This window comes from Rhopilema esculentum, chromosome 10 (assembly GCF_057945365.1).
Source record: "Rhopilema esculentum isolate cy_ngs chromosome 10, ASM5794536v1, whole genome shotgun sequence".
Taxonomy (NCBI): domain Eukaryota; kingdom Metazoa; phylum Cnidaria; class Scyphozoa; order Rhizostomeae; family Rhizostomatidae; genus Rhopilema; species Rhopilema esculentum.
In genome coordinates, this window is record NC_142824.1 from 7,272,524 (window position 1) to 7,290,236 (window position 17,713).

Below are 17,713 nucleotides of genomic sequence, written 5' to 3' on the forward strand. Positions count from 1 at the left end.
GCGGCGTTTAGATTGAGCCGGGGAGGGGACCTTTGTAACCTCCTTGAGGATCCTACTCCACAACTTTGGCAATTTGTTACGACTATTGTTTTTTATGTCCATAAGCAAACAAGACGAGGGAAGGTCAAATGGTATTTTGGGGCTTTTCTTGCTAAATTGGTCCACGCAGCTCCGATGTTTACGGATATATACAGACAACAATAATAGGTTGAAAACTTTCTGTCTTAAAAATTGGAATTTCCGGGAACGGTCGACAAAAAATCGCCAAAGGAGAAGTCGATCTGTTTAGAAAGAAGAGAAACTTGCGCAGCAAAGACAAAATTCCACAATCGACGTTTTTGAAAAAAAAACCACTTCCAAACTACCAAAGCAAATGACCGCAAACGACAGCACCAAACGCTTTCTTTCTCAGCAAAATTACGAAACAAATGTCTAAAAGAACTTGCTTTACTTTTCTCTTTCAAACCAAATTCTAAGTTATATTAAGACCTTTGCCGATGTTCAAATTGACGAGAAGTGTTAAAGCGTTATTTGGATTACGGCTAAAGCTGAAGCCTGAAAGAAGGCCAGACTCACACAGCTGTCGCTAAGGGAAGGCTTTAAAAAGTCTGACAAAATAACACATAAAGAATTATGTGGTGAACTGCTAAGTTAATATTTGCAAAAAAAACTTAGAAATAATGAAACGGAAACTGTATGCAATAGAAAATAATAAAACCTTGTTTTGATAAAAAAATTTAGTCGACAGCTTAAAAGACACTAAGCGCGACGCAAATCTTTTCCTTGTAAACTTAACATTATTTTGATCAATCTGAAATCATTTCCTAGCAACGACATCTGGTCCTAAATTCACGATAAGACCATTAAGTTCACCTATACTCGTGCTTTAAATAATAGCTAATTTTCAATTCATAGGATTATTGAAATTTGTTCGCTATTTACGAAGAAAGATATACGCTGGCATCCAAACTTGAAAGCTGTAGCCACACTGAGCAAAATCTTCATTACCAAAGCACCTCAACTTGCATTTACTATAAATATTAGGTAAGAATTTCGCTTTGATTCTAAATCCAAAAAATCTGTTGAGCTTACAATTCAAACAACTTGAAAACTTAAGCAATAGCACTATTTGAAATAGACACAGGTAGAAGCAGGTGCATTTGATGTGCTTAGTTAATGATAAGCGGAGATTTTGTTCGTTTAAGTGTCTGTCTACATAAGAGTAGTCTAGGTGTCTCATATTGGTTTGTTCGCCCAACAGTCAACTGTGTATCAAGAAAGAGAAGAAAGGAGAGCACAGAATCTCAGGACAGGTATTTTTTAATGTAGGTACGCAGTCAGTAAAACATGTAGCCTCAACTGAATACAGTTAAAGATAATAAACGCCCTGAAGAAAAGTTATAAATGACAATGAAATCCATGTTGGTCTACTTTCTATCAATGAGTAAAAACTGAGGTACGCTTGTCTATATCTTAAAAAATATGCTATGTACAACGAATTTACTTTTCTGTTTATATTGGGTGATTAAAAAAGCGATAGGTGGCCACAAATTGAATCAAACACTACTTTGCTCAGAAACATATTGATAGCAATTGTACTTTGATTGTAAATAAGAAATTCATAGTTTTATCGCAGAATTGAGAAACCACACTAAACACCACACCAACAAATCTAAGGAAGGTAAATTATAATACGTTTCTAGAAGAGCATAGACACCAGCCTTTCCCTATCAAGACATCCACACAGGGAAGCACAGTGGGAAGGTTAAAATATGTTAATAAAAAACGACAACTACCTCCTTTGAAAGATACGTTAAAATTGGGTTCTCAGTTACTCTACCAGCAATAAAAGGAAGGATTGTAAGTACTTATGGCAGCAGTGATAGGACATTCATGTTTTCGATAGACAACGATTTCGGTCAACAAGCTATCAAAGTTTACAGCGTAATGACTTAGATGCACAATATCAGGGGGTTAGTGTCTGGAATCAAATACGAACTGTTTTTCGACACATGATATATACCTTGTTCAAACATTCACAACACTATGTTTGTTAAGTTGCTTGTGATCTACTTGTATTCTTTCATCTTTCCCCGTGCAAAGGTAAGGAGTAAAGAAAGGTGTTTGCATAAAAAATCTATGCAAAGATTCTTTATGCGTTGCTTTGAATAAAAGACGTATTAAAGAACTTGAGACCACCAGTACAAAGGGCATGAGTAGATGAACTTGAGACCATCAGTACAAAAGGCATGAGTTGATTCACTTCAATTTTTCTTTTCACTGTATGAATATAAATTCGAAAAGTAATGAGTATGGCTAATAGCTAGGCCATGACAAGCAGAATTTAGCATCAAAGCGACCGTTCTCTTATAGGTAACAGGCAGTCTCAACAGTAAAGTCAGTCTGTCAGGTAACAGGCAGTTTCATGCAGTTTTTGCATATAGTATAATGCCGGACCAAAACAACAAGCCTGGAATGGAACTGTGAGGGCTCAATACGGGAAGAGAAAAGAAAGCCACAAGAATATTGCAATGACCAAGCAGCCTTTTAACAGGACGGTGAAGTATAAAGAATGTCAACCATCTTTAGTTCCAAGACCATGAAATTTAGCTGAAATTTAGCTGTTGGCTTAAGGCAGTTGCAATAAGCTGGAAAGCCATTATACAATGATTACGTCACCGTGCAACAACAGTGTGTTCCGATGGGTCTACAATATGAGCGACGTGGAAAATTCGATTCTAATCGTTTATAATGTCTTCCTTATTCCTTTCAGTCTGATTGCAAACAGTTTGGTTATATATACCGTGAGAAAAACAAAACAGGTTCATCAAGGGGTCAACAGCATGTTTATATTCTTGAGCATATCCGATTGCCTTATAGCTGCTATTTGTGAAATACCCAACATGGTATTACTTACTGCATACAGAAACCAGAGAAACTGCTTCCTGGAGTTGTGGGTGCAATACAGCTCTTCGTTTTTGTGTGTACTGTCTGGGATGATCATACTTTCAATTAGCGTTGATCGCTATATACAGACACAGAAAGCGATAAAAATGAAATTTGACAGAAGCAAACGAAGATCAATTTTTTTGATGATATTCTCACTATTGGTTGCATTCGTTGTGCTTGCTCTTGATATACACGGTACCTTTATCACCGATTACACATGGATAAACATGGCGATTCAGTTGACAGAACTGCTGGTAGTTGTCGCTGTTTGCTTGCTGTACATTTTGACGTACTACTCCGTGTCAAAGAACAGAAAAAGACATAACTTTATCCTAAATATGCAATCAGTACCGGAAAAAAGAAAGCATAATGTTCCTTATGTCAGGGCAATGATTGCAACAACAATCATGATTCTTTGCTCCTTGCTCATATGCTACTTCCCACTGCTAATTCTTGGAATTATTACAGTTTTCAAGAGTACTCAGAAGAGTGTAACGCCAAGAACATTCTGGAACTATCTGTCATTTCATTTGGGTTTCACGAGTTCTTTCTTAAGTGCTGCCATCTTCTTGTATAGAAATAAACAATGTAGAGCATACATAGCTTTCCTGATATTTAGAAAGCACAAAGTAAGAAGAAAACATTCAATGACAAATACCTATGTTTTGCAGGGCCTAAGAAAAGTAGGTGGCGGTGTAAGACCCAGCAGTGGTGGACCAATAAGAGTCATGGCTATCTGATAATCATGAGAAAAGTACACTTCACCGTGACACGTTCTTATGAAGATAATGAGGTGCACCGTGCAATGCATCTCAGGCAGCAAAGTGGCAATTATCAATGTTGTTCCCAGGCTACTTGCAATTGACACTCATAATATACAACATAGATTCGTAACGATAACATGTGATAATTATTTGTTATGCAGTATCAAAATAATTCATCATGGCTGATAAATCATATAAAGTGTAAAAAAAGTAAACTGCGTTAGCTGTGATCGTTTTAAGTTTCAAATCAGATTTGAACAGTGAAGATAGATATAATAGGCAAATAGAGCTTGATGTATCTATGAGATTAAGAATTTGATACATATATTATTGTAGAATCCCAGATAGCATTCAACTAATATGCATGATCCAGACTTCCAACGTGATGCACAAGACAAAGTATAATGAACAGAATGAAACAGAATGTGGCAAAGAATAATGAAAAATAATGAGCAAACAGCTAATAATAAAATTTAACAGAGAAGATCGTTCCATCATTTCACCATCTGTGTACCTGATATTTGTGTTTACGTTTATGCGATGCGATAAGATGCAAGGAAATAATTTTGTTACTTATTCCATTACAAACAGGAAAAGCTCCTTCGAAGAAGTATCAGTTTCTGAAAAAACAGGAAATGAAGAGTAAACGTTTGCAAAGAAATAAAGAGAGGTTGACACAGACTCAATATTATAAATTGAAGAGGACACATTCCATTTCTGCAAATTAGCTCTTGGTGGCCTAACATCCAGCGCAAATTAGCTCTTGGTGGACTCTTCTCCTGTTAGCTAGGGGCAGGACGGGCTGTCGTTGTGGTTCTGCTATGGAGCTCCTGCGCTACCCGCATTTGCTACGCAAAAAAATTCTCTCCTTGAATTTGTAACGGATGACTGCACAAATACATATCTACCAGTCCATCAGTCACATTGTTTGCTAGTAATTTTTTGAAATGTTTTGTATTTTGAGTTTTTTTTAACAAGGTCTTCAAAAATCATGACCTATCTGGAATGACACTACAAGAAATGCAATCTAAGCACATGGAGCTTTCCTTTTGCTCCTGGGGAAGCCCTAACATTTCTGCGCCAAACTGTCACACACGATTAATGCCCTTTTTCAACCTCAAGTAGTTAGAAACAATAGAACACTAGGCAAGCAGTTATGATCTTCACCGGCCTTTAGCCGATATACGCCGACATACACACAACTCTAAAAAGCGGTAGATTCACAAAAGAAAAATCAGGACCTAAATTCTACCAGGAAATAATCTGCTTTTCGACTTGGCCAATTTCAACTCAACCGAAAATATCTGAATGAAAATAAGTCCATCTGATTACCGCCATTTCAGATTGGCAAATTGGCCCTACGTGTCGTAATCCTCACAGTTTGAAAATATGGTCACTCAGATTGGCTATAACAATAATTATTTAGAAAATCATTTATTCGAGAATCAATAATTTCTTATTTCAGTTGACTGATTAATCTTCCGCTGCAGTGGTAAGTAAACACGAGGCAGCAAAAGCCATCGCAGCACTTGCTTAAACCAACATCCCACAATGGAAATTAATAATCAGATAACAAAATTAAGTTTTGCAGCTTGCTCGAGCAAATAATGCAAGAAGCCTTAGTCATATACCTAGTATCAATACCAGCGACTCTGAAAAATCCATTCAATAGCTGAAATCTTAAAATATACATTGATAAAACCAATCCTAAGATTTCTGATTGTTGTACCATAATCAGTTCTTGCAATGATAAAGTTCAATGATAAAGCACATGATGAAAATACCCCTCGAATTATATCCAAGGAAACTTCACACAGACAACATGAATCAATAAAAGCTGTTGTGATTGTGATGGTGATTGCAATGGTTTTGATTATATTTGGAAAATGTTAATCCAAGAAACACCTCACTCACTACAAATCAGCCTATCAGCATTTGCTCATCCCTAAGACCTATCTGCAAGCCAGATCGAAATAACTGGGTTCTTTCATTGACAGTATATGTTTGGCTCTTCATACCATGAGTTAACATATAGCTCAATGCCAAGATGTGTTAAACATAATAGAAAGGGTAGAAAGAAATTACCTGTGCTTGTCTTCACTTTGGAATTCGGGTAGATTGAGACTGATCTGTTGTCAATTTTTATACCACTGTAGGTGTAGTCTGCAATCTTGAAAGATATCTACAAAACAATTAAAAGAAATTATGCTTTACACTAAATACACAACTTAAGGAAAATGTCTCTAAAATACGATTAACGTGAGAAGATAATTTCAGAAGACCTGATACATACAATGACGGTCGTAAGCAGCGTACCTATATGACGTATCTCCGGTTTATAAGTCCATGAAACACTCAAATACAAACTATATGAAAGCAACAAGAAGGTTGTTCAAGTGATTAAAGATTAGTGGCTAATTTAAAGATGATTATTTCCTAATTACAAATAAAAGTATTCGTCTACGTCGAATTTTAAGAACCTAACCAAATTATCCAAAAAGGGTGGGAAATTGCTTTTTGTGGGAATTTCACAAACTTAAAACAGAGCTCCATGTAAATCTTTAGCAAAACCACATTGCTTCCTAACATAATATTTAAAACCAAACTTCCAAAAACTGAAATTACTAATACTGCATCTAAGATGCACCAATTAGAACAATGCATTCAATAACCCATTGTTCATCTCAACACAAACATAAGCAATGAAAAAAGGAAAGATTAAACCAAATCACTCAGGTAAGGATATAAATGATTTCAGATCCGAAAAATTTTGAAATATATATCTGACCATATCAAATAAACTCGTACCTTGATGTAGCTGTTGAGGCCAACACAAAATTTATCAGGATGCACGACTGGTTTGTCAGATCTATCAAAATGGACGGTACCTTCGAGGGACGCCTGTAGTGTCTTACTTGGCAATTTTGATCCTAAACAAAACCACAAATATAAATCAATCGAAGTATCAGAACATATATGAACTGAATCGAATAGCGGTAGAAAAACTCTTTGATCTACTGATTTCCTAATCGACTTCTTAAACACTGATACAGTCCAAATCGACTTCTTAAATACTGAGCTAAACAAACACAAAAAATGCTGTTACTGATGAATATTAAAATAACCAGCGAATTTGGTAATTATTTTATCGGGAACCACGGCGAAATAATGTATTTTTTTAAAAAAGAGACGGCTACAAGATGTGAGAGGGTTGTGAGCAAAGACGAAGACGTAAACGCAGATTGAAGTATCAAACAATATCAGTAACATAATGACATGAAAAATATACGAACATTTGCCCCAACCCCATGCGGAAAAACTCTTCACCACAAAGCATGTTTCTAAAACATTTCTTTAAGGCAACAACATAACTGCATGCAGATACTGATAGAGTTTTGGAAAAGGTTTGTGCATACCTACATTCCAGCAAACAGTGTTTTTGTCAAGGATGACACAATTTGAAGTCATTGGGGAGTAATCGATTCGCTGTATTTGTTTCCTTTAAAAACAAAAATAATACCAAGTTTGTCAAGTTGCGATTAGACATGGTTAACTTTTGCAATAATACAGATGTCTCTCTGGTTTTATGGCAAGCCCAAAACCAGCTGAAATTTATTCACGTTAAGGGTAATCAGCAACGTTAACAAAAAATTTGACTATTACAAAAACAAATCATGTTGACCTAACATCTGCGTTAAAACACCTTTTTAGCAGATAAAAGAACCTTTTTACATAGTGAGGATCAAACACACAGCATAAGACAACCTTTTCAAAATTACTGTTAAAAAGTTCCAGCTCTTTGAAAAATACTTACCTATTAAAAAAGGGAACTATCACTTTAAGATTTTCAAAGCTATTCTTAACATTCTTCCACAATTTCAGCTGAATTGAGATTTTGGCACAGTGCTCATCATCCTAAATTCAACAAAAATTTAGAATTACCCCATCATGAAATGTCGATTAAAGCCCTAAGTCTAGCAACAAATGCACGAGATAGCTTTGACAGAATCTAAGTCGCCTAGAAAAACAATCAGATTCTATAACGTGGTTTGGTTTCCACATTTCATATTGAAAGTTTTAACAGTATTAATTATCATATAAGCTTACAAATAGTTAAAGTTACCAAACAAAACTGCAATCCCTACCGTCATTTTGTAGTAGGCCATGACAGGTGGAGCATTCAAAGAAGATTTGTAATGAAAAAGCCGAAAGGTTTCAAGCGGTGGACAAAATCGTATCGTCTTCACTCTATACTCATCCATTATTCGTTTGTCATCAACTGTCATTACTGGTGTAACGGTGTCGGATAACTGGGTGCAAGGGTGGAAGACAATGTTCTCTAAGATTGTAGGATCTAATGTGCTGACTACGTCCAAGGAAACTTCCGGAGCACCCTCTAGATCGGCCTGCAAAGATCAGACCATATTAAACAACTGCTTCAAAGACGTCGCTATGGCTATTGGACATCATCAATTACATTTGTTGTTTCTGAAAGAGCCTGTTTCTAAATGTAAATATATCATATACTACTGAATTGTGATACTGAAAAACAGCGGTCTTTCCAAATGTGATTCGGGAAATATATTTCTTATTCTCTTCCATTCGTCCTTCTTTTTTCTAGTCGTTATTTTCTTCTTTCATTAACTCCTTTATTCCTCCATTCTTGCGTTCTTTCTTTCTTTCCTTCCTTCCTTCCTTCCTTCCTTCCTTCCTTCCTTCCTTCCTTCCTTCCTTCCTTCCTTCCTTCCTTCCTTCCTTCCTTCCTTCTTGTCCCTTTCAGTCTTGTCCCTTTAAGAATATATCTCTTCTTTCAGTTAATATTATATAATAATGAGTATGTTTTTGCATTTCTAATTGATGATTCAAAATTTGTAACCTGGTGCCTATCTTAATGTCAAAGATGTCAAATTCCTTATACATCAAGGCATTACTTTTTGATTGGAAAATCAAATCTTCAATTCTTCAATTAAGCTACAAATAATAGCTGAAAATCCTCCAAGAAACAGAAAAAAAACAACTTGCCTTGCAGACAACCGTGCCATATATTTCGCATAAGTCTCCCCGTTCAGGATTGTCATACTAGAATATGAACATAAAAATGTTTAGAACTTAAACAGGACCAATTGTGAAAACATTGTGCACATAGTCAACTCATCATTACCAAGTTGACAAAAGTTAAATAACTGATATTATAGGCAAATACAAAAAACCATTTCCAAGAAAAAATGATTTTTTCGCAAAACCCTGCAATGTTTACAGAAGAGAAAATCTTTTATTAAGACAAAATGACCAGTACTGAAACTTTTTAGATTTGGTGGATAAACAAAATTTGGTGGGCTGAAAAATTAAACATTGATATTAGAATGACACTTTCAATTGAAATGTCTCACTCTGCTGCAACATGGGTAAGGTCCAGGTCTTTTTGGAGAAGTGTAAGACCAATGTAGATTGTAGATTGCTAACCTGGATACATCTAACTTTTTCTTGAATTGAAATGCTGATCTGCTGTTTTCCTTTATGAAATACTGGTCTCCAGGCTGGAGCCTAAAATGTAATATCACATATTCATCTTACAAGAAATTTTGAATGAAGACTGAATGAAGAATAAGCCCCCCCCTCGTATAAGCCCCCATCAAAAAATATCAAAAATAAATAAGCCCCCGGGGGGCTAATTCGAGGATTTACAGTAGTTCTTTGTTCCAGTTTTACTTTCCAAGCATAACAGTTAATAACATATCATCATGCCCTGCAATTAAAACATCAACTTTAACAGTTCACCACACTACTGTTTATTCAAATTAATTGAAGCCAAAGGCTATAAATCTACTAGTCAGCATTCTAACTGATAAAGTAATGCTCTGTTCCACTTCCTATTTCAAATAATAATCAACTTTGTAAAAATCTAGCTCTAGTATAATGTCAGAGAGTTTGACCGGATTGTATAAATAATAGTAAAATGTCTTTTCAGGTTTACAAAACATATTTAGAATCTTTTTTTAGTCTTACACTTTAAGTAGTAAAAATATTTTCATTAAACTACAAAATAAATGATCGTAGGATGTAAGAACTTTGTTGTAGGCTCAAAACATTATATGACCGCAAAACAACAATATCTGAAAAGTCATTCGAATGAAAAAATCCTTTGTTAATTTACTGACCCTGAAAAACTTGTACTTAGTTTGTTTTCAATCATTGATTTTTCAAATCAGATTCATTTACACTAGACAGCTCCTTGTCCTTTTCCATTTTTTTATATTAATCATTTATTAAAATGAATATATAGAGGTACAATGACAAAATTACCTTTGTTTTTGGCAAGAGATATGAATCCTTTGAGGCTATGATACCACGAACAGTCGATGGGTCCATTTCTGTAGGTGTCCCAAATGGCATACATATGAACAAATAATCTCTCAGTTCTTGAATTTTATCATCAGTTATCTGTGCCAAAGATGTTAGAAACTCACACCAAACTGACAATATCATTTTTACTGGGCTAAATCCATCATAACATTATGTAGTGGTGATAATATAATTGATGATGGAAAAAAGCGCAGTGAAGCAGAAACAGAGCAGCAATACAAAGTATTTTCCATCAGATTAGAGTATAAACATTGGAAAATGACTTAAGGTAAGCTGAAATTTATATCCAATTGTGGATCAAAAGTAAGAGGCGCATTTGATCGTTTCCTTGTCTTGGACCAACCTGAGTGTTGGAAAAAAGTACTAATGTATCTCATGTTTCTGCTTTCCCATTCTATCTTCAATTTTCATGGAACAAAAGGCTTCTTTAGTTAATAAATACTGCAAAAGGCTTGGCATGAACAGTACCATAATGAGACAACAGCTTATCCACATTTTCTATATGAAAGTTCTTTCCAGGAAAAATTAAAAATTTCATAGATTTACCATTATTAGAATATTCAATACCCTGACAAAAATGGGGGATCTCTCCTCAATTAGTTCTCCAAGAAGAATTCAGTTACACACTAAATTAAAATATTTTACTTCATTGTTTCCATTGTGATGCTGAATCTCAAACTCAATTATTGAAACTGAACCTAGACAGTGTCTGCAACTTGTCAGCAATACAGCATTAGCCAGCTTTTTTAGGTGATTAAAATCTAAGAAAAAAATCATTTTTTACCCCAGATGGTGTTTGTTTTTGACCAACAACATCTGAAATGTTTTGAAGCATTGAATATCCAATGGCTACAGGGCCCCTAAAACAAAATTTATATTCAAGAAGCATAACTTACTAAGATAAATTTGTATAGATTTATTTTCAAGAAAGGATTTAAGAAGTTAAAAACATAAAGCTTGATCGGAGATAAGTTAATTCAATCAGAAATGACGAGATTAGGAAATGCATGACATGATGCTCATTGCCTATAACCCCTGAGAAGAAATGATGTGGAATCAGTTACTAGTCAGAAATGATGTGAAGTCAAGACATTGGAAATTTCAAACACAAGATTTTCCTAACCAATAACAAAGTTTTATGACATATTTTTTTGACTAAATGGCCAACTGCCACTCTTATGATATATGAAACAGAAGATAATCAGTAAAATTGTAGTCCCTGAAAAGACACAAAACAAATATTAAACAGTATTTATCAAATAAAGAGAGTTGCTGCTCATTCTTTATTCATAATTTGCATTCAAAAGGTGAGAACAAAGAAAAAAACTAATAGAAACATACATTTCTATGCAACTCAGCTGTCTTTTCTGTGCATTTGGAACGTTTACAAATGGAAGGCAAGCAAACACCAAGCCATGCTAAAAGTGAATTAATTTCTGAAAAAAGCAAAAAGGAGAAAAATCTTTCTAAAGCATACTTTACCCATGGTATGTTGCAATTGATTAAATGATAACTAAACCTTTAGCTAGTAAACATTTGTTTTTAAAACCTGTAGATTGCAGCAGGTTATGGGATATTGTATAGATCTGAATATATAGATACATTCTGAAGATATTTAGAATCCTTAATGGATTCAAACAAACCACAAATTCTGATAGTTAGGTTTTGGTTCAAATCACGCTAAAGTTAAACATAAACTAGAAACAGAATTCTGCAAAGTCAAATATTTCAAATTTGCAAACAGAAAGCAAAAATTACTTTTAATCTAGAGAAGTGTTTTAGGCAATATTTGCAAGCAGCAATGTGAGATGATGAGATTATTTTCTGAAGCTATTGCAAATGAATAATTCACAAGGACTGAGACATGTTCAAAAATTACTAAAAGATGAAACGTACTTTTCTTTCCTTTGTCAGTTTTTTTATTTAGGAAACCATCAGGTGATAAGTTACATCCAATAATAGATTTAATAAAAAACCAATGAGATAAAAATTCCATACCTTAGATATGGCAACAATGGGCCAAATTGAGCCACCTATAATACTGTACATAGGGGCCTGCTTCTGAATCTGACATGAGTCGAAGCGCTTCACAAACTGAGAAAATCAAGGCAGAATGATACTACAAAATTTCAGCTTTACAAAGACACAGACAGTATTTTGAATCATGGTAGGATGCCAAACATTACAAGTTAAACAATTTAATATCAATCAAACTGTGCAGGGGTGGGGGGTAATATACCAAATGAGGACCTTTCTTTAGCTTTGATGTTGTCTGGTTAAATTCAACAGTCTAGTTACTATAATCCAATCAGTTTGCTTCCTAGAATGATGTAGAACAACTTATTACCTCATCACTAGTTCTGTACACTTGAAGTTCATCCAATATGCCATTTGCAATCTCTTCATCCCTAGGAAGTGGCGAACTTGGCAAAAGACCAGCTCTTCTTGCCCTTTTCAAAACAATCGGATATTTCCTAATTGGAAAAACAGGACAGTTAACAAATTAATTTAAACTGTAGTTAATAGAGTAAAACAGAAGGAAAATCAGCAGATGATGGATCCTCAGCTTGCAGAAGGTGCAAAAAATTGACTAGAGTAAAGATCTTTAAACAAATAACTCCACTCAGCCCAACTGGCAAATTCACCAGGAACACACCCAAAATTTGAAGCACCTGCTGCTGGCCGCCTCTGGGCAACCTTGTTCTTTTAACATTTGCAATTTGTTGTATAGGAACTTGGTGTTTAGTGAGAACATTTTAAAAACAAAACTAAATAATCCTGCCTGCAAATTATTTTTGCTCTGTAATTCTTTACAAACATTCAGGCAAGAAATAACGAATCTTAACAAAATAAAATGCCAATTTTAGGCAAGTTTAAGACTATCACAACAAAAAAGGACTAGCGAATGACAAAAACACCAGTTTTATTTGCAACAAGTTGTGTACCTTGTAAATACTAGTTTCTTTGCATTTGAAACTTTTCGGTCAAGTGTGATTATCCAAATCGCACAAATACTCATTTTATTAATTTCATATTTTCAATTTTAACATCGTGCTGAAATTCGTACCGCCTATTTCAGGCTCCAATTAAGAACCTCGATCAAGAAATGCCTCACTTTCAATTCATTTCCAAGAACTTTTTTTCGGAAATCTTTTAACAGCGAGTGGTCGTCGAAAATGAAGCAAAAAATTAAAATAGAATATATTTGTTGCAAAAGCTATGAAAAAATTCCAACGTGCCATGTTTAAATTCATGAGAACCTGGTCCAGGCTGAAAAGTTTGGTCTGCGCATGGATCACGTTTTGTCCTTCATTCCGCCCACACATCAATACGCACAGTATTTGTTTATCTGGTCATTTTCCCCGCGAATATTCCACCATTTAAACTTCTTACTTCTGATAACAAGAAAAAACAAAGAATACAAGGTGTCTTCGAAAGCCTTTGCTTCAATTCTGCGCACGACTTCGCGGGAAACGTTCGTTATCCGCAAATTCGAAATTATTGTTCTGGCGTTTCCAGCGCAGAGGAAACACTTTACAGTCTGGAACGTGGTGAATAACGAACGACAAGGAATATGGGTTTCGTACGATTTTACCGTTTCATGCGCAAACTCATAGATTTAAACCCAAATCTTATACTTGAGCACAACATCTAGAGACGGGCCTATTGGGAAAGTTATATGGTTACTGCCCAAGCGCCAATGGTTACTGCCCAATACTTTAAAGAGTGACGGTTTCTTGCGAGCGGCTTTACTTTTCCTTTCCGTAGGATTACCCCTCATTAGGATTACATCATCTTGCGTAGTCATTAGTTACATTGGGTAACATTTTATGCTTAGTTGTGCTTTTCTGGTATTTTCCTTGTACATATAAAGATACGTACTTAGTTAGATTCAAGGAGGTTCGGAGAGAAATTCGGAAGGTATAGACATGAAAGGCTAAACATCAGAAGGAAGCTAACCGTATCGCCCAAGATGCTTGCGAAAAGCTCTTGCGGCCCAGTTTGCATTTAGGACAGTCAGTGCTTGATAAAGACTGCGCTGGGCTTCGTTATATATTTCATTGGATTGGTAATATTAGAGTTCGCGGAGAACCGTCGTTGTTTATGTCAGCTGTTTAGATTAAAGTTTAGCTTTGGGAGGTTATAAGATGGAAATGGAAAGGAAAAGTATAGCCGCTCGCAAGAAACCGTCATTCTTTGAAGTTTCAGTCTTCGGATCATCTCTCGCGTGCACAAGGGGGATATCCTAATAATTTACATAATATACAAAATACCTACGTATACAAAAAGCAAGTGAAATCTAAACATAGAGAAAATGTTGACAAAATTATCCATACATAAATGGACAACCAGTTGAGTCTGCGCACAGGCTACTCCAGCCCCCTGTGTAGGCGCCCCTGTGCTTGTTTGCTTTTTCTTCCAACTTGTTAAAATGATGCAAACCAAAATCAATTACGTTATTAATTGCGTTCTATAATGATAAAAAACATCCCACAAAACACATGGGAGTAAATATTCCGTTAGGGAAATTAGGAAAATTTGACAAAACTTTAAAAGTGATAAAGGCTGTAGTAGGCTGACAGCATGAATGTGATTACCAAATCGTGTAGCATAGACCAGTCAATTAAGAACAGGTCAAATGTCTGAGGGGCTCTCAGCACACTCGTTGTTGAAATTATTCTACCCGCAGAGACGAATACTTCGCATTGGATCTACTTGAATAGCTTTAGTTTTACTGATCTGTGTCCTGATATTACTCTTTGGTAGATGACGAGAAATCAGACGCAGAATATTCTGTCCTCGCGTCACAGTAAGTCTTTTCAATTTTCGATCGGCTGAAAAATCAAATTCCATATCTTTCGAGCTAATTTGACTATTAAGCAAAGCTTTACTTCAGACATAGTTTGTTGTGCCAGCAGGTTTGCTTATAAAGCGTGGCCAGTCCTTTGAATTTGAGCTTAATTACTAACAATAACAATTAGATATGGTATATGGATCATTAATCTTGCTACTATGGCAGTTGTGAGTTGTCTCGAAAAGTTGTGATAACTGGACTGAAGGACGCTTATTCAGCAAGGAATTGATTTGGGTCAAAGAGCCAAAACACAGCGAGAATTTAGATGGTAACGCTCTATAGTATAAAATATCACAGGCTCAAGTACGCAACCTTGGGGGACTACAAACCTAAAAATTGTAGCACAATTTAAATTTCGTCATTTATAAATATATCAGAACAAGACCTTTCTAAAATAATTTTTAATCTGGAAATTCCCGCGTCTCTGTTTTCATTTAGTGTTTTCGTAAATTGAATTTTGATTCAAAGTTTGTCACACGTTTAAGTACAGTTTAGAATTGAAGTGCATAGCATAGAAATGCATCAGCTCTTTATATTTGTCTTTGACATTGAAATTGGATTTATAAAAACCAATGAGTTCTCGTTGATCGAAGCTTATTAAGCCCTGCTCAGCGAAAACTTGCTTATTTCGTTCGATATGTGCAAAAAACTTTATATTGATCAACCATAATATTCACTGATAATGCAGATCAGAGTTCACTGGTCAGGAGAAATCGAGTCTGAAAAGATATACCCTCTTTAAGACCTCTTCTAAATAAGGCTCTTTTTATTTTTTGGACTATCGCTACTTTCAAAATACTATTCATTGGGCACAGTTCCGTATTCTAGATTTTCAGGAACTTTATTATCGCACTCAAGATTTTGATGATGATTGAAACTTCTAATACAAATTGTTACATTCTGTTATTCGCCAAAACTTTCGTTTTGCTCCATAATTTCATAAAAATTCAACGAAACGTTTTTCAACGAAATGTCATCTTCAGATCCTATCTTAACATGGCTCACAAGTCAGTACCCTTTTGACCAACACAATTAACTCAAGGGATTTTGGTGACAGAATATTCTATGCTGTTATTCTTAATTCTGTTAAATATCAATCCCGAGACATTTAGTCAATCCAGCCATAAAAATGAATCTAAAAGCCATTATCCAACTGACTGTTTTCAGGGGGTGTAGCTATCAGCCTCTAACAAAACGAAATGATATCATTCATGTTTTCCATTCCTTAACTCTTAACAAAGATTAAAAATGTCATGAATTTATTCAGCATCCAAATTTAAACCTAAAAATTACAGTGGTTTGTCTGCTATCAGGGAGATTTGGAACACAATCGAACCCCTGTCTAAACCAATATAGAATGCGCTTTTTTTTATAAGAACCAGTAAATTTAAGTTCAGGCTGACTGTTCTTGGTTTTTACGAAAACCTAAGGCTGGATTGTTCTTAATTTGTTCTTAATTTAATAGGGTGTACGCAGTGCGACCACTCATAGCTAAAAACCATCGTCTTTGAGATAAAACGTTCTTCAAAATTACATTTTACAGGAGCTCAGCTTCGGCTTGTTCTTAATTTGTTCTTAACTTTTGACCAATTTTGAGGCTCGTGTTCCTATGAAAAAAAGAGTATAGATATAAAAATGTAGTGTATTTGTAAGGTGGGGCGTAAAAATCATTAAGTGTGATGAGCCGTGAATAAGAAGGTGCTGCGTAGGCGCAACAACTAGATCAACGACAGGTATGTCACAGTTCCTAATTAATATTTTGAATGCCTGTTCCTGATTGAAATTTACTGCATTAGATTTAAACATAAAAAGCATTTTTATCAAGCATTAGCAATCTTACAGTTATTAATGATTAATGAATTTTGAAGATTTTTCACAAATGTAGAATAAATCTGCCTGTTTGAAAGGAAAAGGAAAACAAAACCGGAGGACAGGTGCAAAATAACTCTGTCACCGAGGTCAAGCAAGGAGACTTGAACAAAACTACAAGAATCCTTGACTTAATGATTTGCCGTTCACTTCTGGGGTTAATTGCACAAATGCTTAAAGTCATATAACATAAAACTCGCTACAGGTTCATGTCAATCAAAAAAGAAAACAATCCCATCAGACATTGGTTGCAACACGTTAAAAATGGATCACTACGTAAACGTTCCCTGTAAGTATGCCAAGCATAAAATTTGCATACCTTAGCTTTTAGTGAGCTTCAGGCCCTAACCCTAACGCGTTTTTTTATCTTGAATTTTAGTATAATTTCGTGTAAGGAGAGATGTTGAAACACATCAGGTCAGTAATACATGGAAGATGGAAGCAATTCTCACAAATTTTAAAACTTTTAAAGCAAAACAAGAAAATTTGAGCACACTCTGTTATTGTAAGGAGGGGGGGGGGGGTTACTCAAGAATTCCACAGCGCCCTAAAACGGAATGGTGCAATGGATACAGAAAAAATGGTTAGCAAGTCGAAATACGTTGCTTTTAAAACGGCATACAGTAAATCCAGTTTTCAACGCGTCTGAAAATCAGTGTAGTTTCAGACATTATAAGATATTATCGTAGAAAAGCGTGATTTGGCACGTCTGATTAAATTTACTTGTTTGAAAATGATTGAAAATGGGTTTGTTGTGAGACATCGTCTGCAAATTAATAGAATTTATAAAAATTCTTGTCTGTTGATTGATGCTATTTGAGAAAGTTTCTCCTTTGAAAATGGGTTTATTGTAAAAAATTCCTCATTTGCAAATTGCTGTAGTTTGAGAAAATTCCACGTCTGTTAATTGATA

The 17,713-nt window shown here is 35.1% G+C and overlaps 1 protein-coding gene across 1 annotated transcript in view; it reads right to left on the reverse strand.

Moving 5' to 3' along the window:
* Positions 1 to 14,990, reverse strand: part of LOC135694495 (AP-5 complex subunit mu-1) — a 28,893-nt gene extending 13,903 nt beyond the window's left edge. Inside the window, exons 1-13 of the mRNA XM_089110872.1 lie at positions 13,022 to 14,990; positions 12,424 to 12,550; positions 12,075 to 12,170; positions 11,418 to 11,494; positions 10,861 to 10,936; positions 10,017 to 10,154; positions 9,177 to 9,257; positions 8,736 to 8,792; positions 7,859 to 8,119; positions 7,528 to 7,628; positions 7,130 to 7,212; positions 6,522 to 6,643; positions 5,799 to 5,895 (exon numbers count right to left, since the gene is read on the reverse strand). Coding sequence (XP_088966998.1) covers positions 5,799 to 5,895; positions 6,522 to 6,643; positions 7,130 to 7,212; positions 7,528 to 7,628; positions 7,859 to 8,119; positions 8,736 to 8,792; positions 9,177 to 9,257; positions 10,017 to 10,154; positions 10,861 to 10,936; positions 11,418 to 11,494; positions 12,075 to 12,170; positions 12,424 to 12,550; positions 13,022 to 13,095 — 1,390 coding nt within the window. The 5' untranslated portion in view covers positions 13,096 to 14,990. The remainder of the gene's footprint in view (positions 1 to 5,798; positions 5,896 to 6,521; positions 6,644 to 7,129; positions 7,213 to 7,527; positions 7,629 to 7,858; positions 8,120 to 8,735; positions 8,793 to 9,176; positions 9,258 to 10,016; positions 10,155 to 10,860; positions 10,937 to 11,417; positions 11,495 to 12,074; positions 12,171 to 12,423; positions 12,551 to 13,021) is intronic.
* Positions 14,991 to 17,713: the final 2,723 nt, after the last annotated feature.